Source organism: Echiichthys vipera, assembly GCF_963691815.1.
Source record: "Echiichthys vipera genome assembly, chromosome: 18".
Classification (NCBI taxonomy): Eukaryota; Metazoa; Chordata; class Actinopteri; order Perciformes; family Trachinidae; genus Echiichthys; species Echiichthys vipera.
This window is the reverse complement of record NC_139843.1, coordinates 4,219,408-4,243,040: the sequence shown is the minus strand read 5'-3', so window position 1 is coordinate 4,243,040 and position 23,633 is coordinate 4,219,408. Positions and strand designations below refer to the sequence as shown.

Here is a 23,633-nt window from a genome sequence, read left to right as displayed (position 1 = left end):
AATCCTCACATGTTTCCAGGGGATGCCTTCTCGTTGATACTCTTCCTGTTCCTGCTTCAGCACCAGCTGGATGAAGAGTTGCTGCAGCTTCTCATTACAGTAGTTGATGCAGAACTGCTCAAAGCTTCAGACACAGAGGAGGTTGCATGTTACAGATATACATACATACATACTATACATTTCTAATTCTACACAGAGAGATGAAATGAAAGTATGTGTGTCGTAACCTAGAAAATCAAATGTTAAATCTGCAGTGGGGATCTTTTGTCTCCTCCCTCTGGCAGTGACAGTAATTACACACAAGTGTTGCATTGGCAGACCTATCTCCACAGTGCTGTCAGTGCTGCAGAAAAGTCTGGTTGCACAAGTTAAATGATAAATGGTAAATGGACTTGTACTTATAAAGCGCCTTTCTAATCTTCTGACTACTCAAGGAGCTTTCACAGTGTTTGTCACATTCACACTGATGGCAGTGGACATCTACAGACCATCTAATCTAACCATTCACACCACATTCACACACCCATGTGCACCACGAGGAGCAATTCGGGGTTCAGTGTCTTGCCCAAGGACACTTCGACATGTGGACCAGGGGAGGTGGGGATCGAACCACCAATCTCTTGAATGGAGGACGATCTACTCTTTATGCCAAGTTTTAGCTCTGTCTGGTTGACGTAAAAAGCCTCCCTATTGGTGCGTCAACACAGGAATGTTGCCACAGACGCCGCGGTTGCTGTGGCTCAGGAAGTAGAACGAGTCGTCCTTTAGATCACAAGGTTGGTTCCCCTGTCTCCTCCTTTGTGCACGTCAAGGTGTCCTTGAGCGGGACACTGAAGCAACTACGCTACTATCTGTGTATAATGCGTGTGTGTGTTTGTGTGTGTGTGTGTGTGTGTGTGTGTGTGTGTGTGTGTGTGTGTGTGTGTGTGTGTGTGTGTGTGTGTGTGCGTGTGTGTGTGAATGAATGAGGGAAATTCATTAGCGCTTTGTCCAGGAGACAAAAGACAGTTTTCCCTCAATCAGCATTGTGCGGACTCGTTTGACAAGGGCGTTCATTTAGATGTAAAAGTCCCGCGCTCCTGCTCTAAGTATGGTCACAAAGGTAAAATATTTTATCGGGAGATGCAGATGTTCTCATGTGTTTTATGGTTCGTCTCATCCAAACCTGTTGTTCTGGAAAATCTCAAAACCGTAGATGTCCAGCACCCCGATGACGGTGTTCTTCCCGTGCACTCTGGCGTCGTAGTTTTTCACCTCAATGATGTCGTTGATTCGTCCCACGATCCAGCAGAACAGACGCTCGTACATGGCCTAAAGGGAGGACAAAGAAAGTGTGAAGTGTAGTCGACTAATCGGCTGCTAACTGGTGAGCAAGTGCTTTGCAGAAGGGGCACAGCAGTAGTCTCGCCTAAATCGCTGAGAGTGAAAATGTCACAGTTTTCAGTGAGTCAGACTTTAAACTCACAGCCCACAGTTGCTGCTTTAGGAACAGCCTACACACATTTCTTACTCCGCAGTCTCTCCAGCCTCTGTCTGGAGTCATAACATTGTGACTCATGTTTGTGTGAATCAGTGTGAACCGCAGCAAATGTCACAACCCTGCGGGCATCAGCTGGTCAGTGTTGTTGGGTGTTTTCTGAAGGCCACTACGGATGAACCAATAACATGTAATTTTCTCTCTCTCCCGGTAACAACCTTGGCTAGAGCGTCCCGTCCGTAGCTGGCCTCCTGCGCCGTGTGTTGCTTTTCGATGACGTCCCGACCCGTGGCGACGGTGCGGTAGAGCAGGGCCTTCTCCACGTTTTCTTCTTTGGTGGACAGCAGCTCCCTGATCACGGACACCTGCTTCATGTTCTCGATCAAGGTCACATCGCCGTCAACCCCGAACGTCATGTTGCCCTAGAAGATACAACGCAGAGGCCCGGTTATTCTCTTGTGCACATGCACTTTTTGGCTTTCCCGCAGAGAATAGGATGATTGATACCACTTTCCTGCACTAAACATAAAGCTACTTGTGTGTCTTCTTCCAGCCAAAACTCCAACAAAAAACCACATTTAGTCGCTTTTAAATATTCATTTGTTTAAGAATTAAACAAACGAGATATAATGTGTCAATTAAGTAGACATGGCTAGCTGTTTCCAGTCTTCCGCTAAGCTAAACTAATGGCCTTCTTGTTCTAGCTTCATATTCAGGTACAGACACAAGGATTATGATACCAATTACAGGGGAAATTGGTAAAAATTCCAGTTAATTAATGGGAATAATTTGCGAAGATGAGCTAGAAAGTGTTAGATCCAATGAACATCTGTTCAGCTGCAAAACTGTGATTTTACATCTTGTTGTGGAAATGGATTCTTCAATAAAGATCAACGAACAGGATCCGCTTTTTCTCCGTGGTTTATTTTGCCAAAGTATTTTCTTCTGCAGACAAAAATACGTCCATCCCTGCGTCCTAACAAAGTTAGAGCCTACCAGGAATGACGATGAGCCAAATCTCGCACAGTCTTTTAGGGAGAGAGACAGGACGAGCTAAGCCTTGGTTGGGTGACGTCTTTAGACCAAACAAAAAACCTGCCTTAGACATTACAATTCTGAACCTCTCTCATCACAAGGTCTCTAAGTGTGCAGATGCACAAATATGCCAATACATCATCATGAGTTAGTTATTTGCATTATCCATTAAGAAGGTGAGACAGAGGAGACACTGAATTGTGTCTGACCTGACAAAACTATGATATGAATTAAAAATATCCAAAATTCCCACAACAATCTTCTTAAGACAAACATATAATATATGCACAAACGTAACTATCGCCAGGTCACACACTGGTTTGTGGGACTATCGCTCGGAAGCCTTGAGTTTTGGGATGTTGGCCGTCACCATCTTGGATCTTGTCAATCACGTGGTAGCCCCGCCCTAAAGCGTCCCCGGCTTTCTTGTCTATTTGACTCTAAATGGGACCATCATTTACTAAATGAACATCATGCTGTAGTGAAAAACACTTGAAAGACTGAGACATGAACTCATTAGGAAAATGTTTACTGAGGGAATAAATGAAGTGATGTTTAGGCTCATTTTCTCATTGACTTCTACACAAACACACTTCTTTTTACCACCAGTAGAGTTTCACTCCCTAACTAAACTAAAATAAATGTTAATATTAGTTTCCCTACAATGAGGAACACATTACAGACTACTTGACATGATTATAGACTTGAAAAGGAACTGCTGAGGACATTTATTGTCAGGTTAATTGTGAGCTGCCTCTGCACTGGACAAAGTATCCAGTGGTAGAAAGAAAGAAACAAAAAAGTGATCAAACAGATGCATATTCCAGTCTGTGCACTCACTACCTTGGCAGGGATACTGGTCCAGTTTGCCAATGTGGCGCTTGTTTGTCTAAAATCAGCCCCCCTCATATCGGGACGCAGCTGGCATAAGAAATGAGCGGGGATTTTGATATTATCAGGAATTACCAGATGTAGGATAGCGGCCAGGATCTTGTAAACAGTCTGAATCTCATCCCCCGTGAAACCGATCACTTTCATGGCGTCGGCCACAGCTTTGAAATCAGCGCCATCGTTGATGGAAGACTGGAGGGAGAAAAGAGAAGCGATTACAGCAAAATACTAAGAGTAAACTACATATAGGACCATTTATTGAGATGTTAAGTAAGTTTTCAGAGCAATATCGTCATGTTGTGTTTTGGAAACGGGGACAATTTGTTAGATTTTTACCGCAGAAGCCGATAAAAATGTGGATAAACTACACTTTCTCAAGAGTGCTCTGTCGCAGAGTCACAATCTTTTCCTTTCTTTCCTGTTCAAATGAATCTAGCCGGGATATCAAATTCCCAGAGTTAATTAAATTACAAGCTGGGGATGAACTGTGACGTTTCACTGTAATAAAAACTGCGTGCAAACCGCCACCTCAGCTGTTTTGGTTGCATTGTGTTCCATGACACCAGGCTGTTTGTTGCTGTCGAGTAGTTTCGCTCCTACTTGTTGAGCTCTTGCAAAGACGGCGGTGCACGACAGAGGTCCTCTATGCAGCAACGCAGGGATGATGACGACTGAAATACTTTCTCTACATGCAACACTTTTACCCTCCAAATGTGTGATGTGTGTTTTCAAAATCGTGTCAGCTGCGGCGAGGAAAGACATCTGTAAACCATGCGCTTGAAGTTGCACTGACACGCTCTCTGACTTTTCACACACTGCTACGTCTGTTTGTTTGTTTGTGTGTGTGTGTGAGTTGAATTGTAAGAACCACCTTAATGTGGCCTCCGACTTTGATGTAGTTGAAAGCCGTCGGATCCTTCTGGATGTGGAGAGAGCGTACCAGGGAATCTGGAGCTCCTCTGAGCAGCTGTGGAAGGACCAAAGACAAACACAACACTTTACGTACGACGCGTCATACAGTACACCTTGTTGTGTTCTTGCATCTTTAGATGAGTGCAAACTACTAACAACTATAATTTCTGACACTTTTACTCATTTATAATGTACATGACGTTTGAGTTTCATGCATCTGAACATCCAATCCAAACGCTGACCTCACTTTCCACTCACTAAACTCCTCCACGTTGGAACAAAAGGCCTCTTGATGACTCAGAATTTCTGCACGGATTCATATTTCCTGCTGCAGGGTTCAGCCGTTTACAAGCTTACACACACACACACACACACACACACACACACACGCATACTGTACCTATGCTCTCTCTTCACATGAAAACTTACCTGGTAGAATGAATGAAAGCTCCTCTCTCCTTCCTGTTGGAAAATGACCCTGGACTGTAGGGGGAAAGAGGAGAGTATGACTTACAGCTGAATTCAAAAGGTCAGACCTACGCCAGTGGTTCCCTGTTCCCAATTCCCAGGCTTATGTCTATGGGCGCACTCACGCTGTCCTTCCGCACCGGGCCAAAATAGGTTTTTCGGGTCAAGCCTAGTACGTTTGACCAGTGTGAGTGCAACCACTCTGCTCATAACTGGGGCCAGCTGGCCGTCCACGGCCCGTCTGAGAGAGGTGGGCTTTTGTAGAGCGCGTTTGCACATGTACGAGCACGAGCATGCGCACGTGTATGAGCACGAGCACGAGAACTACGACGGTTCTGACGTCATTTATGTGCGCCTTTTTCGGACATAGAAAATAGGAGGGACCACGTGTGGACATTTAACAACAACAACAATGGCGGCGAAAGGTTCACGTTGGTGTGATGCGGAGGTGGAGTGTTTACTGCAGATTTGGTCGATGAAAAGATTCAAAAACAGTCGACAAGACGCACAAAAACTCCGAGGTCTACGGAAAGATCTGGAAACAAAGCCACGCATCGCCATGACGTCATCAATGCGTGTGACGTGTTACGGCGTGGTGACGTATAGGCAGCAAGAAGCATTCTCCGAGGCCCAGGTAGTGTGAGTACAAACGGGCCTGGAGGGGGGGTAGAGGGAGGGGGGGACAAGTACCCTAAAGCACGGGGCACGGTGTGGAAGGACAGTGTGAGTGCGCCCTATGAAAGCCCTTGTCAGAGAGTCGTGAGAAGCTCAATCAAAGACTGATGTTTCTTTTTCTTTCTGCGGGCCTGACAGTGGAAACCTGTCCAGTATTTGTTGCCCTGTGGCGGTCGCTACAGGACCATCAGAGCACAGACCTCAGACTTTAGAACAGTTTATTTCCATAAGCACACTGACAAGGCTAAAAGGCACTGAATTACTCCTCACAAGCAATATGTTGACTCTCTTTCAAGGGCGAACCTACTGGATCCTACGCAATGATTACATTTAATTTAGTGAAATTATTATATTTATCTTAGTGCAATAATTATATTTAATTTAGTGAAATTATTATATTTATCTTAGTGCAATAATTACATAAATTTAGTGAAATTATTATATTTATTTTAGAGCAATAATTACATTTAATTTAGTGAAATTGTTATATTTATTTTAGTGCAATAATTACATTAATTTAATATAATATGCATTATTCTAATGCAATGATTAAATTAAAATAATACTGGTGAAATACATATATATCTATTCTAATTGATTAATTACATTTATTCTAATGCAATAATTACATTTATTTAAGTGGAATAATTGCATTTAATTTAGTGCAGTATGTATTATTCTAGTGCAATGATTAAATTCAATTAATTCTAGTGCAATACCTTTATTTATTCTAGTACAATAAATACTTATTGTGCTAAATCAGTGACTCCACCACCCGGTGAGAGGTGTGGGTGTCCTGTACCTTTTCCAGCAGGTAGTTGCTGATGTGCCCTCCGATGGGATCCCCCTTGAAGTCAAAGTTGATGTCCATGTATTTGCCGAAGCGGCTGGAGTTGTCGTTGCGGTTGGTCTTGGCGTTCCCGAAGGCCTCCAACACACAGTTGGATTTGAGCAGCATGTTTTTCACCCTGTGGGACGGCAGCACAGCGTCACGGGTGAAGGGGTGAACGGAGTACAGGCTGTGGGTTCACATGTGCTGCCTGATATTCTACCTTATACACTGTTTGAGCAGATTCACCATATCTACCTTATCAGATGATTCCAGTGTTTGAAGCTTGTTGTGCTGCCCTCAAGTGGCCAAAAATAATAAATAACACGTTTAATATCAATCCTGTGACCCAAAATAGACCAAGATGACCTATATTTTATGAAACTATGTTCAACATTATAGCATCCTCTCTTGTGGTTAATGTTTTTTAAGTGTGTACGTTTGTTCCCAGGAGATTTTATATGTATCAACAGCAGCAGTTTGTCCTCAATATCCTTTAACTTTTAATATTCCTTTTTAAAATAAGAAATCATAAGTGAGGTGATGGCTGTAAAATGACCATTTAGCATTAAAGCCTGTAAAGTCGACCTTAAAACCTTTTCTCGGCTTAAATCTGATCCTTATCTCTAAACCCACATGTAGTTCACTTTGATAGCAAAGCTCATCTCACGCGTTCCTCTTGAGAACTATTTCAACACACTTAAATATCCCCGCTGTGTAATCTGCCGCGGTGGGCGTGGCCTGAGGTTATCCGTGATAACCGGCCATATTAATACCTTCAATAAGACAATGGCCTTCTTATAACTGTGATAAGATAATAAAGATAATCAAGAATGAGGCCTGGAGTTCTGTGTCAGGCACTAACAAGACTTCATCACCTGATCACCTGATCACTGCTGCCCACTCTGTGCAAAACACATCTCTGTGCAAGGTATGAGCGAGTTTTTGTGATAACGCTGTTTGTGTAGAAGGAGTAATGGTACATTACAAATGCAAACAGGAAAAAAAAACCTCCCTGTCTGGTTATATTTGCAGAATAGGCGACTGTGGCTCAGTGGTAGAGTGGGTCTCCCTCTATTAGAGAGATCGTAGGTTCAATCCACAGCTTCCCTGATCCGCATTTTGAAGAGACACTGAACCCCGAATTGCTCCGCGTGCTGCGCATGGGTGTGTAAATGTGGTGTGAATGGTTAGATTAGATGGTCTGTAGATGTCCACCGCCATCAGTGTGGATGTGACAAGTAGTGTCAAAGCGCCTTGAGTGGTCAGAAGACTAGAAAGGCGCTATATAAGTACAAGTTCATTTACCATTTACCAACCGTCACTAAAACCAAGCCTGTGCACAGCGTCTGCAGTGTGTTCACCTTTCAACTTCGGCCCTCTGATTGGGATTGGTGATAGCAGCGATGTATTGCATGATGTACTTGCTGGCTTCTGTCTTCCCTGCTCCACTTTCTCCTGCAATAAAAAAAACACACAGTGCAAAGAGTCTTTAAGAAATATCATTTTGAGGCAGTTTCACATACAAATATTCCCATCCATTCTCATCTTTTAGTGACATCATTAGACAAAACTATACTCCTGCAGATTGGTGACAGTGATGAACTTGGATTCACAATCAAGCACCAAGACGATGATGAACTATTTTTATTACTTGCTGTGAGGAGGTACAATTTGTTTTGTGTTTTACTGAATTACCACGATTCAGTCATTGATGCATGGTGTGGTTTCTTGTTTTTCAATAGATCTGTTCACTATATGGTATATGCATGGACGGGTGACTGAACAGGCCTACTGGGCGCAGGTCCAGGGGCCCTGACTCAGAAAATGTGAATAGACCTTAAACTACCATAGAGTCGAACATCTAAAAATAGATGCAAAACGACTACAAAGGGACTAAAAATGACTTAAAATAGATGCAAAATCACTACAAAGGGATTAAAAATGACTTAAAATAGATGCAAAACGACTACAAAGGGATGCAAAATGACTAAAAATAGATGCAAAACGACTACAAAGGGATTCAAAATGACTTAAAATAGATGCAAAATGACTTAAAATAGATGCAAAACAACTACAAAGGGATTCGAAATGACTTAAAATAGATGCAAAATCACTACAAAGGGATTCAAAATGACTTAAAATAGATGCAAAATGACTAAAAAATAGATGCAAAGATAAGAAATAGGTCAATCAGGTGAGTTAATACCTTTGGCAGACATGCAAGAAAGTGTAAGAAACACTTTGATGGATCTTAAGACCGTTAAGTGATGGAGAAAAACTGTGAATTGATGACATGACATGAGGGTTTTAGAGGGGCTCAGTTCCCCCTGCGACCACTGAGTGGTGCTTCATCCTCTGCATGGTTTCTCCACACAGCTTGTGACCATATGAAATATTTGTTTTAGAAACAATAAGCAGAAGTGAGGGTTGCTTTTATTAACTTTAAGCTCATATCAACATGTTTTAAAGAAGCTTCTCCTCCAGGAGAGAAAACACAGAGAAGTAAAGGGTGACGACAGCAGGACTTTAGATTTATATTATAAAGAAAAGAGGAGAATAAAAGCTCAGATACAAACATGTTCCCAACTGTGTCCTTAAATGTGAAAATGATCCAAAGAGAGTAACACGTGTTTGTGCTCTTTGTGCGGCCGGTGCGGGGGGGGGGGGGTGGGGGGGCTGCTTCCCGTGTTACCTGAGATGACAATACAAGTGTCTTTGTTCCTCCTCTTCATGGCTTTGTACGCAGCGTCGGCGATGGCAAACAGGTGGGGCGGCCTCTCGTACAGCTCGCGGCCCTTGTACTGCTCTATGACGTCACGGCCGTAGATGTTCATGGCACGGTAAGGGTTGACGGACACCACCACCTCGCCGATGTAGGTGTAGATCCTCCCCTTCTCAAACCTGACGACACACAAGAAACATAGTGTGAAACTAGTCAAATATCAGATATCTTTTTATTATAATACAGAACAACTGTATTTTCAACAATAACAGCGATCAACGCGGTTTAGAGAAAAACTGCAGTGGAGCTGCTCTCATTCAGGGACAAGTCAAAAGTTAAATGCTGAAAAAAACAATACCATCCTAAATAGATGCTATATAACTACAAAACTACACACAACAACTTCAAAATGGATCCAAAATTACTGCAAAATTAGTGAAAATTATATGAAAAATAGACACAAAGCCACCACCGAGATGTAAAATCACTACTGAGGGATTCAAAATTGCAAAAAATAGATGCAAAATGACGGCAAAACAACTCCTAATGGACTCATAAGGACTACAAAGACGCACAAATTCACTAAAAATAGATGTAAAACCACCAGCGAAGCAAAAGGACCACATAGAAAGGTCAAACGTCTAAAAACAGATGCAAAACCACGACAAGGAGATTCAAAACGATGTAAAAATAGACGTAAAACAACTGCAAAGGGACTTAAGATGACTCTCTAGGAGCCCATTGTCTCCTAATCTGACCGTGGTTTATAACTTTACAAGAGTTCAATCAGGGACAAGTTAAAAGTAAATTATTACCCTTATTAAAACAACACACACAAGCTAAACATTAGCTATTATTAATAATGATATATTGGTTTTGCTGAAGTGTAAATAAACCGTATATATATTATGGGACTGAACTCATGTTTCCCATCTGTCTGTACCATCTCTCACTGTCAATAAGGAAGCTCTCTCTCTCTCTCCCTCTCTCTCTCTCTCCCTCTCCCTCCATCCCTCTCTCCATCCCTCCCTCACTCTCTCCCTCCCTCTCTCCCTCCCTCTCTCTGTGCAGCAGAGGTCTGGTGAGCACACAGTATTGTTCTTCCAGCAGTTTGTGTTTGTCCCCTGTGCACAAAGTCAGCTCCATAAAGAAGTGTTTTTGGTGTTCAGTACGCAGGTTGGTTTATTTGTTTATATGGTTTATATTTTGAAAATCATACACAACATGTACGTTTTTCTTTTTATGTTTCTTTAAAGCACTTTCAGACATATATTTCTGGGTTCCTGCACCTTTTCCAAAGTCAAGCTCAAGCACTTTTCAAGCATTTCAAGGTGCATTTTCATGTGTTTCCAGCACCTCACAGCTGTGGTAGACCTCATGTTTGTATGCAGTACTGTAATTAATATTCAGTATACTTATAATTGCACTTGTTCATCACATTAAATTAGATGTCATTGTCCTTTAACCAACCAACGTGATGTTTTAAGACAGTTTTTTTTACAGAAGGAACAGAAAACTATTCTAACTAACTGTTCATCATCAAAAGTCGTTTATCATACAAAAAAGTCAGAAATGTAGGGGGTATCCTTATCCCTGTGTTATTGTATTATAGATATCATCCCTTATAATATTCTATTTTAAGCCCTTTTCTTCAAAATCAGAGTACTTTAAAACCATCCACGCTAAAATTCAAGAGTTTTCACGGACTCCCAGCAACCGTACAAACCCTATATTTTGTAGCTCTATTCTTCTTTCTTTAACTCACACACACAATCTTTCGATCTCTCTCTCTCTCTGTCTCTCTCTCTCTGTCTCTCTCTGTGTCTCTCTCCGTCTCTGCCCCGGGCCGCCTGCCTGACTTCCTTCCTCTCCAAAGAGGACTCAGATCCCAGCTTCTCGCCGCAGAAGAAGAATGGCCTCTTTCTTCACAGCTGCCAAACCTCTGCCGCTGCCTCGCAAACAAGCCGCTCAGAAGCGTATTATTCCAGAACGCTCCTAATAGGCCCACATGAAGCATTTTGGGATTGTGGGTTTGAAGTGGTTTTCTGTAGAAAACCAATCAGTCACTGGTGTTGGCTTAATGACTTGCCAGTAATGTCGTCACGGTACCAGACTTTTCAACTTTGATACGATACGATGCCGAAGAGAAAAAGATACTTCTTGGGATTGCGTGACAAAAAGGAAAAGTGTACAAAGCTGGTACTGAAAGACACTTCTAGATGATAGAAGGGGAGTTTACGACAACAGTTTAGGTTTCTCTGAGGTGCACCTGAATGCACCATGAAGTTAGAAGGCTGTTTCCACACCGGTGACTTCAGGGCAGCGGGAGGATTCAACAGCTCTGTTTGTACTCTATGTCTGTATTGTACTTTTTAGACTATTGAATGTCAAATGAAACATATAATTTTAAACACGTGGAGATAAAAAAACAAGCATCAACTCGTTTCGATGTTGCTGCAGTGAGCTCATGATTTGTCAACCTTACCTTGAGCGTCAACCACAACATTAAGGCTGAGGCTGTTGCCCTCTTCTGTTCTTATCAGTGTTTCCTAAACCTTCACCTTGTGACTCTTAAAAGTATCTTGTTAATGCATTTTAGTGGGAATACCACAGTAGGTGGGTGATGCTATGGGGCAGAATTACTACAGTATATCCATTGCTTCACGACAGCTGTATGCACTCAACACATGACTTGAGTTTTAGATTAGCTCATCCTTGTGTGCGAGCGTTCCTGCTGCATGTCAGGCCATGCACAAACTGGCACGACGGGTGACAATGCCATGGGATGCTCATGTGTCCTGGACCGGGTGGGACGACCAGCAGTCAGGACGCTGGGATTAAAGATGCTGAAGGATAGTGCCGATTGTGCAGAATAAGCAGCTACGCTAGCGTGGCTCTTCCTCCCCATGGTGCTGCAGAAAAGGAGCCATTGTGCCCTCCCGTCAGTCAGGAGGCTGCTGCCGTGTGCCCGCTCCATTGTTCAGATGTGAATCGGAGGTCTTTGTCTGAGGCCCCCCCCTCTGAGCTGCCCACTTAACCCACCATGTACAATAGCTTCTGGAGGGGATCGTCAGTGGTTTACATGACAGGAGGGCTTATCTGAGGTGATGGGTATGTCGTTCATACAGGTGACTAACATGTGCATCACCATGAACAACAGATGGGTCATACACTTGTTGATACAATATATTAAAATTAAGGATGGGCGTGAGTGACTGATTCCTCGAGTAGTCCTCGTTTTCATAATTAACTAAATTCGTAAACAACGGCACGAGACATCTTTGATGGATTTTTGGGACCGGCTCTTCTCCTCACCATCAGAGAGAAGTTGTGTGACCTACATGACGGCGTTACTGTGCAAGGCCCAGACCATATGAAGGGGGAAAGCAGTGATGCTCGGGGCCACAGCGTCCAGGCACAATACGAATTTCAACAAGCTAGGAGCTTGTTTCAGTGAGCCGTGCATTCGTCCTCAGAAAAACCCACCGGAGTGGTGGAAGTCCAACAGGCACCGGAGCAAAAAACTGAGCGTTCTGTCAAAGCAGCAGCGGCTGCTGATGCCTGCCACCTCTGTGCCAGCGGAGCGCCTGTTCTCCACAGCAGGACTGATCACTAACAGAATGTAAACACAGATTTAATTACGTTTTTGGAAGGAAACAATGTTTTGAAGTTGTGGTTGTGACAAATCAACCCTTAAAGGGGAACTGTGACTGTTCTGATTGAGAAGAAGCATCAGGTGTTGGGTAGGCTGTACTGCTGTGCATCATTATTCCTGCAGGGAGATGCGTTGCGTTCTAAAAATAGATTTGGAAAAACAAGTACTCGATCGGCCCTCGAGTAACTGGTCTTGGCATTAACTACTCATGCCTATCCCGGATTAAATAGTCCACTTACAGTGAGTGATGATGAGTAACGCAGACGTTTGCTGTACTGTTAATGCTTTACCTGTGCTATAAATCATGTGCAGCAGTGATTTATGAAAATACTCTGCATCATTGTGATTATGAACCAGGCAGAAAGAGGAACATCAACGCTGTTCTGGAGGAATGCGGTGACCCAACACCTTACGATGAGAGGTTAAGAATGAGTTTGACTCTAATACAAAGATGTCACTTATTCAAAGTAAGATTGCTCCATTCTGTGTCAAAAATGACATTCAAGCATAGGTGAAGGGCACGTTTCTGCAAATATCATCATCAGATGTGTCAGTCGGACGTAATTTTCCCACAAAATAACAAAACATCACACACAAACAACCAACATCACGTCGATTCTTTGTGAAGCTGCACAGTTTAGAGCAGAGTTGAAATCACTGACAGGTGCAAAGGTGCCCTCCAAGTCTATAAATGGCATTGAATCATCATCCATCGGAAGAGAGAAAAATCAATCAGCCGGAGCGTGTCAGCTGAGGTTAGAGTTAGCCGATCCATCTGGTCCGCTCTCATTTAGGAGGATTTAAGAGGACACACAGGACAGAGATTAGAGAACCTTATGGGCCATGATAGTCTCCTCCTTATGCTATTTATAGTTGCATGGAAACAGAATCGAGACTTATATTTGGTAACACACGGTCATCTGTTTGTTGAATGAATTGGGCAGCGACACATCTGAAGCCGCAGTGTTGGATAAAAAGGGTTGAGATATGAGTTTCTCCCTCAGCATCCTCCGTTTCCTCACCCCTCATCTTTCTGTGTCCAGCTGTGAGAGGGGAAGTGTGTGTGAACTGGTCTGACCTGCAGCCCTGTGATCTATTTCCAAAAAGGACCCCTCCCAAGAGCTGCCAGGAAATGAGAGAGACAGAGAGCGCACTCACACTGTCCGCCCGTACCGTGCCCCGGGCTTTAGGGTACTCGTCCCCCCCTCCCTCTCCCCCCAATGGCCAGGCCTGTTTGTACTCACACTACCTGGGCCTCGCGCGACAGAGAGAGGAGGTAGAGTAGGCGTGACGGAAGATCATACATGTGAGCGGGGATCAGAAACTGTGTGACCGCAGATGATCCGTGTGCTTTCTAAACAGTTTCTGCATATGAATGAAGAATCTGTGGATCAGATTTGGGTAGAAGAAGCGTTCTGGTGTCCGTATATAGTCTAAGCAGTATTGACCAATCATGTTTGAACATGCTTCGGTTGAATGCAGGTAGACAATCTGTGTGGAGAGGAAACACATCTGCAATCACAGAAGCCATTGGCTATTATCTGATGACAATTTAAACATTTATTAGCTTTTTGTTATTATTTATCTGCATTCGTGTGCAGAGAAATAAGATTAGTAGGAATCTTGGCTGGGACATCCGCTGGTTACAGCCAAGATTGCGTCCATTCTCATGTTCATTCATTCATCTTCAACCGCTTGTCCCTGTAGCCGATCCCAGCTGACAGGAGGTCCACCCTGGACAGGACGCCACCCTATCGCAGGGCACATAGGGACGAACAGAGACAGACAACCATTCACACCTACGGGTGATTTAGAGTCATCAATGAACCGAACACCTGCACGTCTTTGGACTGTGGAAGGAAACCGGAGAACCCGGAGAAAACCCACGCAGACACGGGTAGAACATGCAAACTCCAAACAGAAGGGCCCCAGCCGGGATTCAAACCAGGAACCTTCTCCCTGTGAAGCTTTGTTGGATTCCGGGACTCATACACTAAAGACACCATCAACAACAGCAGGTTGGTTGTTTCAATGTTTAAGAAATGTCAAATGAAAGCCATTAATAGTTGTAAAATAACCCATAAAAACACAATGTCGATCACTTGTAGTTACTTCTTTTATAATATTTTATGATCTAAAATCAAAAAAATTAATAGATGAGTGCACAGATTTGTTTGTTGGTTTGTTTAAGATCTGACCAGCCCGAAAATAAAACCTTCTGAAGTGAAGTTGTTATTGCACAACTCAATAAAAAACAGTTGAAGCTAAAGCTGTGAAGACGTCATGTGTGTCCCTTCTTTGTCACAAACATACACACATCTGCCCTGAACAACCCTGCAGATAATCAAAACAAAGACACACACACACACACACACACACACACACACACACACACACACACACACACACACGCACGCACGCACACACACGCACACGCACACTCACACACACTCACACACACACACACACACAGTCGTGTATGGGTGGGTCTTTTTTATGGTTAACTCTGGGGCGGAGCACGAGCCATTTATGACGTTTTCTCACCAACAGTTTCTCCCTTAAAACGAAGAAAACTTCAGAGAGACGTAACTGTGACCAAAATAATGATGTGAGAACGCCCCCTCAGCATCTCTACACCCTGAGGCCGAACACACGGCTGTAATTATGAAAGTTTATGTAATTGTCGGCTTCTAACAGCTCAAATTTGAAGAACAGAGAGAGTTTATCCGCATTAAATACACGGCTTGTGTGCGTGTGTTATGCCCTAAAAGGACGTAGTAAAGAAGGAATCTGTACTGTGTCCTATATTGGTTCTGTACAGAGCGACCTGTGGCCCATATTGAGCCAGCATCATCATGTGTGTGATCTTCAGGGTCACTGCGGGAATTATGAAGGGTAGGGAGATAATCTGTGTTTGTTCCACTTTTATCTCTGACTTCATTACCATCACTGCTCTTGTTTGGACTAACAGCAGTGCGAGTCAGGGATCATCCCCGACGGCTGCTGGGTACGAGGCACATCTTGTCTTGCCTTTCTTTAAAAGACCAGCGAGCAGGAGGCCTTTCAATGAAAATAAAATGTGTGTTTTGTATCAGAACAAGGCTTTCCTGCATGTAAATCAGACGTTTTCTAACTGTGAGACAGCGCAGAGAGAAAGAAGAGAGGCTCTTTGACGGATCTCTGGGGAGCAACAGCAATGGCAGCTACAAGGTTCCTTCAGCTGGTGGTTGTCAGCGTTTTCCACCGCGGTCTATGGACGTGTGAAGATGAGGCAGACGAATGAAAAAGCAACATAACGAGGGCTGCTGTTGGTCGCAGCGGTAAACACTCTGCAGCCTGCACGTCCAACTTTAAAGTTAACTGGAGTTTACTTCAGTTTTTCCTCCTTGACTGTAACATTAATTTGACCATAGTCCGTAGAGCACATGTGTCAAACTGATCCAGTAAAGTAGGTCATAAATAAAATTGAATTGAATTGAATTTTGGCTAGAATAATCCTGATATGAAGTTTTCATATCGTCCCATCCCCAGATCTTAATCTAGACCCTGGTCATTGCGGCGGAATCGCAATGAGTTCCCCAAAAACATTCCTATAGTTTCTGCAGGGAAAAGTTCCTGTGGTCGAAAAGAAGGCTAAAGGGACGGGTGCGTGCATGTGCCAAAAGATGAGGTCTAGTTGATTAATGGATGAACATGCCATTGCATTTTTATGTGACGTGCATTCATCGACTCTCTGACAGCTATTGCTCCTCAGAGGCTAATAAACATCCATGAGGTTGAACATCCCACTGGGCTTTTGTCTCAGACGCATCACTGTCCTTTTCATTTTGGGGACCCACCAGGAATGGGTCAAAAGTGCTGCTCCGCTGCACCTTTCCTCTCCTCTACTCTACTCCGATCGTTTATGTACAGTGTGGCAGAGGCCTCCTTCGCGGTCTGCAGCCATCAGACATCTGGGCTCTGCATTAGGGGATTTTCCGCTGCTTTGTAAAGCCTGCTTAGTGCTAAACAGCAGCTTCCAGACTGTCTGTAGGAGACACAGCCCATCAACACATAACACATCCTCCCTCCCTCCGGCCCACATCAATCTCCTCCCAAAAATCAGAAGGGGCAGTTTCCCTGCTACCAACACAGCCGGACCTGCACGAGACGAAGACAGATTATGTCAGACTTTCATAAAAAGGCTTATTGTCGCGCTCACAGTGTTTTAAAAAAATGTACCCTTCGGGAGTTTCACTATAAAAGTTTTTTCCGCATCGTAAGCGTGTCTCTTAATAGGAGCCATTTTGGGCTCTTTACACAAACACACAAATGGAAATGAAACGGCACGCTTTGCGCAGTCATATAGCTCAACATGCACCGCGCGTTACTTCTTTCTACTCTCCTTTTTTTATGTAGAACACTTATGTGGATCCCCGTTTTGTAATGAACATGAAGCAGTGTGCATGTAGCCTCTGTCATTTCATAGGCGTTCACGGTGACAGGAAACCATTTAGCTATTCAGCTTTCCTGCATGCACTCTGCAGGATTTGGTTCTTCTTCAGGTTGTGTGCAACAGTGCAACAAACAGAGGCAAAGCCATGAGGCCACACTTATACTGAGCAGCATGTGTTCCTCCCATTCAAACTACAGGATGTTCCCATGAGGCAGGCAGGTCTGGATACTTATGGGAAATGGGAGCCATGTGTCAACAGCCTGGCTGCAGATCAGGTGGCTGTGACCCTCCTTTCTTTTGTTGACTGGGATCACGGCCATGCACCACACCCCTTCACACACACACACACACACACACACACACATATAAACCCGCCACCAAGCTGTTACTGTAACATGTATTTCCAGAGATGATTTGAATTTGATTAAATTTCCAAAATTCAATAAAATGAAATGAAGGGGGGCTGGCGGTGGTGGTGGTGGGGAGGTTTTTAGGACCCGTTTATGCTTTAACACACTGGACAGAAGCAACTGAGAAAGAAAAAGGGATGACCGGGGGAAAAAAGGGGAAATTAAAAGAAGCAGACATTAGTCAACATGCTATTTCGGGAAGACACTCTGATTTCTATCAGGCTGAAAGACGGGCACAAACACAGACAGATGGACAAAGAATAACAGCATGAGAATACAGAAAAATACCAGTATGATGATGTACAAGTAAAAGTCCTGCATTCAAAAGTATCTATGAGCAAAATGATGTACTAAAGTGTCAAAGAGTAAAAGTACTGCCCCTATTGTGACTAAATAATGTATCATATACTGTCTAAAGGATGTTAAAAACAAAAGAAAAGAAAAAGTGTGCTCTAAATAGTGTCAGTGGATAATCCAGCCCTCCGGTGTGTGTGTGTGTGTGTGTGTGTGTGTGTGTGTGTGTGTGTGTGTGTGTGTGTGTGTGTGTGTGTGTGTGTGTGTGTGTGTGTGTGTGTGTGTGTGTGTGTGTGTGTGTGTGTGTGTGTGTGTGTGAGAGTGATGTGAGACGCTGGCTGTGAAAGTGAGTAAGCTGTTCCTCCCCCACCGCGGCTCGGGGCACAGCTCCAACAGGTGGACAAAAGAACAATGAAGGGAGAAGATAATGACATCACAGCCAAGCATACACAATGCTCACACTGACACACACAAACACACACACACATGTACCATCAACCATCTGAGTCACATGCACCATTAGGGATTCCCACTCATGACGCCATGCGAGCCGATTCCTGAAACACTTTTACGCTCTCTGCTGCAGTGAATGGCGCTCAGATGAGCGATAAGAGAGTCGCATGAATGCACCGTGTCTTGCATGTGTGTGTGTGTGTGTGTGTGTGTGTGTGTGTGTGTGTGTGTGTGTGTGTGTGTGTGTGTGTGTGTGTGTTGTGTGTAAGAGGCTTCTGGGAAGTTGTGTCTGGGGGTAATGTTGCAGACAGAGGATGCGGTTGCTTGTTAAATCATGAGCCAGACAGCTTTAATGTGACGCCTGACAACATTAACTCCTCCAGTGAGACGGTAACAACGGCAAAGGTGAAGATTGTTCTTCATCTCAGCAGACTCGACATCAAGGGGATGCAACACCTCAGAGTTTGTACGTATAAAAACCTTAGTTTGAGGAGTATAAACCCAAAAAAATGTATTATCATTTAAAGGACTGCCCTTCTGTAACACTGCTGAACTCATGATTGACAGTTAAAGTCTTAAAATCGATGCAGCAGAAGCAGAGATTGACTTTTTTTTATGCCATTCTTCCTCGTCAAAAACTGGTGCCTACATTACCCACAATGCAACACAACGGGCAACAGTTTATCTGGAGATACGTAAGACACAGTTGTAGCTCTTTCACACTGATGACCCGGGTCAAACCAATGTTATCTGACCCGTTCAACTCTTCTTCTATCCATCCAAAGCCAGTCAACACTGTTGAAACCCAGCTACCACCTGGGTTACAACCGCTACTGAACAACCCTGCTGAAAGAGGTTATAGTATAAAGGAGAAAGACACAGTGTCTGAATAAAACTATGACACAAAGGCACCAGAAACTTTGAGCTCGTGCTGCACGGCCTGCTCCCGACCCCGCCTGCCAACTCCACAAATGAGCCGTCTCTGGGCTGGTGGACTTACAGTATGTTAGAGGGGAATAAAGCTCCACGAGCACAGCCCCTGTTTGTGTAAGGATCGTAATGTGTTTCACATTACAGAACGGTTGTATGGAAATTCTTGTGGCGAGACTGGACCTTTCACTGCCGGATTGCAGGGGTGCGGGCCCACAGTTAGCCTTCTGTGGATGCGTCAGTGACTCTGTTTTCTTCACGATTAGCACAAATTCTCCTGGGAGTGACTCAACACATACATGAGGAGTTATCATGACGTTCTGCCTGCTAAGACACTTTGAGTCTGTGAGTGTACTCAACGCTGCACTCCCTCGCCGCTGGTTCAGGCTAAAGGGAAGGAGCTACTGGGCAAATGAGCAGGAAAGCGAACACCACCTATCTCGTCGCTCATCTATAAATATTTCTCTTCCAGTCGCTGACCACCGCTAAAAAAGGAAAGAAAAAAAAACTTTAATAAGCGGGTTGGGGTTAAATGTTCTTAAGAGGCATTTGCTGCACATTTATCACCGGTCTACATCTCTGCTGCAGGGTAAGAATATGTCAGCCAGACGTGTGTGTTACTGCACATGGACTTTGGTTTTAGTGCCGAGAAATGAACAAAGGCATGAAAAAAACTAATATGTGAGATCAGAGGAAGCTAAGGAAAGGAACACAGGCTCAAATAGACCAAATAACAATACTTTTAAACAAGTAAAAAGTGAGATCCTATGTCTTGTTTGATTATAAAGCAGGTTGAAGGGCTATATACATAATGTGAAAGTATCAAAACATAATGGAAGGTGCTGCTACAGTGATTCCCCGGATGCACAAAAGCTGAAGAGCCGTAAATGTTGATCAGAGCAGACGTAGAACTGCAACAAACAATCATCTGTATTATCGATTACGACCAGTTACTTTGTAGGTTAATAGTTTGTAAGCAAGTAGTAATTTATTTAAATGTCTTGTTTTGTCAGTCAAAACCCCAAAGATATTTAATATGTGCCAGAAATGTGCAGTTCTCTGAGTGTCCACTAGGGGCAGGTTTCATAACAGAGCAGTTTCTCATTGACCTCCATGTTAAACAGGCCGTTTACACAGCATCATTAAACCTGTTTGAGGACAAAAGAACATTCTAGTCTGTATGTTTAGCTCATATCTCCATGGCAACACTGAGGGGTGAATTTTTTTGGACCAGGCTAGTTTTTATTTTAATGGAGGTTAAAGTTTATGAATAATTAGGGGCGTGGCCTCTTGAGTGACAGCTAGCCTCTGGTCCTCACTTCTCCTCCGAGGTAAACGTCAGCCAGATGGACGTATGCCCCTCCCCCCAACGTCACATACATGCCCTTTTTGGTAAGAGGAAATGAGGCAGAGTCAAAGTCTGACAAGATGGCGACTCCTAGACCTCGACGGAGAGGCTTTGACCATTTTTTGTATTAGTCTATGATAAAAAACATAGAAAAGCAGAAAATCTGCATATTTGAAAGCCTGAAAACAAAAAGGTTGGTGATTATTATTCTGTGGACCGGCTTATTGTTGCAGCACGACTAAAATGTTTCGGAGGGTGGATACAGACAGACAATATGACAAAAATAATGTGCTTAAATATTATAGTTTGACCCTTGACCTCGGCACGCCTTCCTCTACCTGGCGCACATGGGTACTTTGAGCCCTCTGATTATTCTGCAGGAGGACGAGAGAAAAGAGTCGGGTTGTCCCTTTCTGCACCACACCTCTTCGAGTCCACCTACACGTTAAAACAGGAGAACCTTTGTTCCTTTAAACATAATTTGCCTGTAATTTTATGGTCAAATTCAGGAAACACCAGAAATAGAGTGACTACTCTTAAGAGCATGTTTCAATGGCACCAATTATGAATCTCTAACACATGTGCTTGTCTGCACGTAGGATTCCCAACTCGGCTATGAAGAGGGGCTGCAGGAAACAATGAAATGTGAGGACCAAAGGCCGGCGGGGGGGGGGGGGGGGGGCATGCCAGCTTTCCTGCTTCGTAGGCCTGCTCCATATTATTGGAGACTTCCTGTTCAAAGTCCTCTTTAACTCCCCATACATGGGTGCAAAGGTCAAATCACTCAGAGCGGTCAAACAAACAAAAGCATTCAGAATCTCCCAACAATATTTTGACTTATTCAGAAATGATATTCTATAGATGGAAATCTTGAAATGATTATATCTGTAGCCCACCAGGAAAACACAAGGAGGGTGCAGGCCTGAGCTGAGAACTCACAGCCTGTAGTTCAACATATTTGCACCAGACAACAGTGGTGCATCTCTCATGTGGGCAGTTCAGACTGTGTGTGTGTGTGTGTGTGTGTGTGTGTGTGTGTGTGTGTGTGAAGCTGACTTTCTAAATAGTGCACATATTTGAGCTGTCATGCTGTTGTGTTATGGGATATATAAGCACCACCCATCATGTGCTACAAACACACATCCACTCCTGTGAAGCTCAGGCGATTTTCCTTCATCTGCACAAAGACAGACACAGACGCTGTGGAGTGCAGCCCGTTCCTGAAGAAATCCCTCCACGATTATTTGGGAAACACATGGCAGTTGGGCAGGAATGTTTTTTTCCTGAATTCCAAGGGACAGACAAAACAACGTTGCCTTATAAAGACATTTCGCTGCAGTAAAAACTGCCTGGCACACACACACACTGGGCCTCACAGGACCACCAAAGCTACAGCATGAAGAAGGCCGTCGCTCCAGAGCTGCAAGCCTCGTAGTTGATTAGTCGACTAAACTCTTGTTTTGGTAGACTAAATATTTATTTAGATGATTTTTAGTGCTTGAAACATGTTGAATGACTCTTTTCCATGAACCTTATGAACATATCTCAGGTAAACACAAGATTTAAAGCTTTGTTTCTGCATATTTCCTTTTTGTTTTGCTGAGGCCAGTGTACTTTTTGAATTCTTTGAAACTGGAGAACCATGAATTTATTAAAATGTGCTGCAAACACCAGTAGCGTGAAGAGACGCTAAGCTTTTTTATTCTGCTCTGAGCGCTGCATGTTTCTTCTTTTTTTCTGGTCACAGAGTAGAAAAAATGGACATCCAACAAGAGCTTGATTAAATAATTCAAAGAAGACAGAAATTCAAGACATAACAACACTGAAATTCACACAAACCTGACCCGATTCAAAGCCCGAAGAAATGTGTTGAATCACACTCAGGTGTTCGGGCAGAGCATCCACTGACGTAGCCCGGCGGGTTCACCCTCCTCTCTTCTGTCATGCTCCAGCCCTCCCTTCCTCCAGAACAACACCAGCAAAAGTTCTCTACCTTGTGCTTTTTTTACTTCTGCAGATATTCCTTGTCATAGCAACTGAACGCTCCCTGGGAAAGAGCCCTTTAGTGCGCACACACACACACACACACACACACACACACTAATGAAAGTAACACCTGCAACTGTCCGACCAATGAGGATTTGGTTCAGGCAGAGTACATCGACCATCAGACCAGAAGTGGTCAACTTTAGATCTTTATTGAGACATGCTGCCAGACAACTCAGGCAGATAGCACCAGAGGATCTAGAGCAGGGGTGTCAAACTCAGGTCCATGGGTCAAATCTGGCCCGCAGTGTAATTATATTTGGCCCGCAAGATCATATCAAGGTTCTATGAGAGCTGGCCCGCGAGTATAAAGCACATACACGTCTACTTTTCTGTTAACAATCATGAGCATCCATGCTACCAGTCTCTGCAGACAAACTTAATCCACCCCTCCCCAAAAACGACCCAAAGAAAGATGGAGGAAAGGAGCTTTCAGCAGCGGTGGGAGGCAGATGATCTGTGTCTGAAGGTAAAGAGCCGTTTGTCTCGTCTGCAGAGATAAGACGAAACACCACGACAAGAACAAGGACCTGCACTGGAAAGGTTCAACATTACACATCTGGAGAGAAGGGAAAACATGCACATTTGCAGTCTTTTATGTTGTTTTTTTTAGGAAATATTGAGTTCGGCTGCAACTTGTCCCAGTTTTTAAATTTGGCCCACTGTGAATTTGAGTTTGACACCACTGATCTAGACTAAAGCCCTCGTGGCAAAAAAAAACAAATCCCTGTTATTGGAGGGAAACTCCTCTGTAGTTACCCCTGACATGTGGCATCCCTGTGGGCGTCAATTAGAAATCAATCTAGAGAGAGTCAGGGAGCAATCACTGTTCAAAAACATGTAGTCTTATACTATAATTCCCTCAGTCTGTAACATGCTGCATTTTTCCACCATGACTCATTCTTAACAAGGTGATGATTCCACATAAACACACTGAGCCACACAGTTTCAGAACGACTTATCTTGTTCTCCTGGTCGATTCAGGCAAATTCCCAAGACCCTACAGGAATTTGGCTTGAACTTTTATCCTACCAGACATCTCTACGAAGA

The 23,633-nt window shown here is 43.7% G+C and overlaps 1 protein-coding gene across 1 annotated transcript in view; it reads right to left on the bottom strand.

Annotated features, from left to right (window-relative positions):
* myo1d (myosin 1D) overlaps positions 1-23,633 on the bottom strand; it is a 108,998-nt gene that overhangs the window by 81,287 nt on the left and 4,078 nt on the right. The window contains exons 2-10 of the mRNA XM_083932761.1: positions 8,983-9,191; positions 7,652-7,745; positions 6,261-6,426; positions 4,745-4,798; positions 4,275-4,370; positions 3,479-3,595; positions 1,696-1,899; positions 1,166-1,311; positions 10-124 (exon numbers count right to left, since the gene is read on the bottom strand). Of these exons, the coding sequence (XP_083788887.1) occupies positions 10-124; positions 1,166-1,311; positions 1,696-1,899; positions 3,479-3,595; positions 4,275-4,370; positions 4,745-4,798; positions 6,261-6,426; positions 7,652-7,745; positions 8,983-9,191 (1,201 nt within the window). The remainder of the gene's footprint in view (positions 1-9; positions 125-1,165; positions 1,312-1,695; positions 1,900-3,478; positions 3,596-4,274; positions 4,371-4,744; positions 4,799-6,260; positions 6,427-7,651; positions 7,746-8,982; positions 9,192-23,633) is intronic.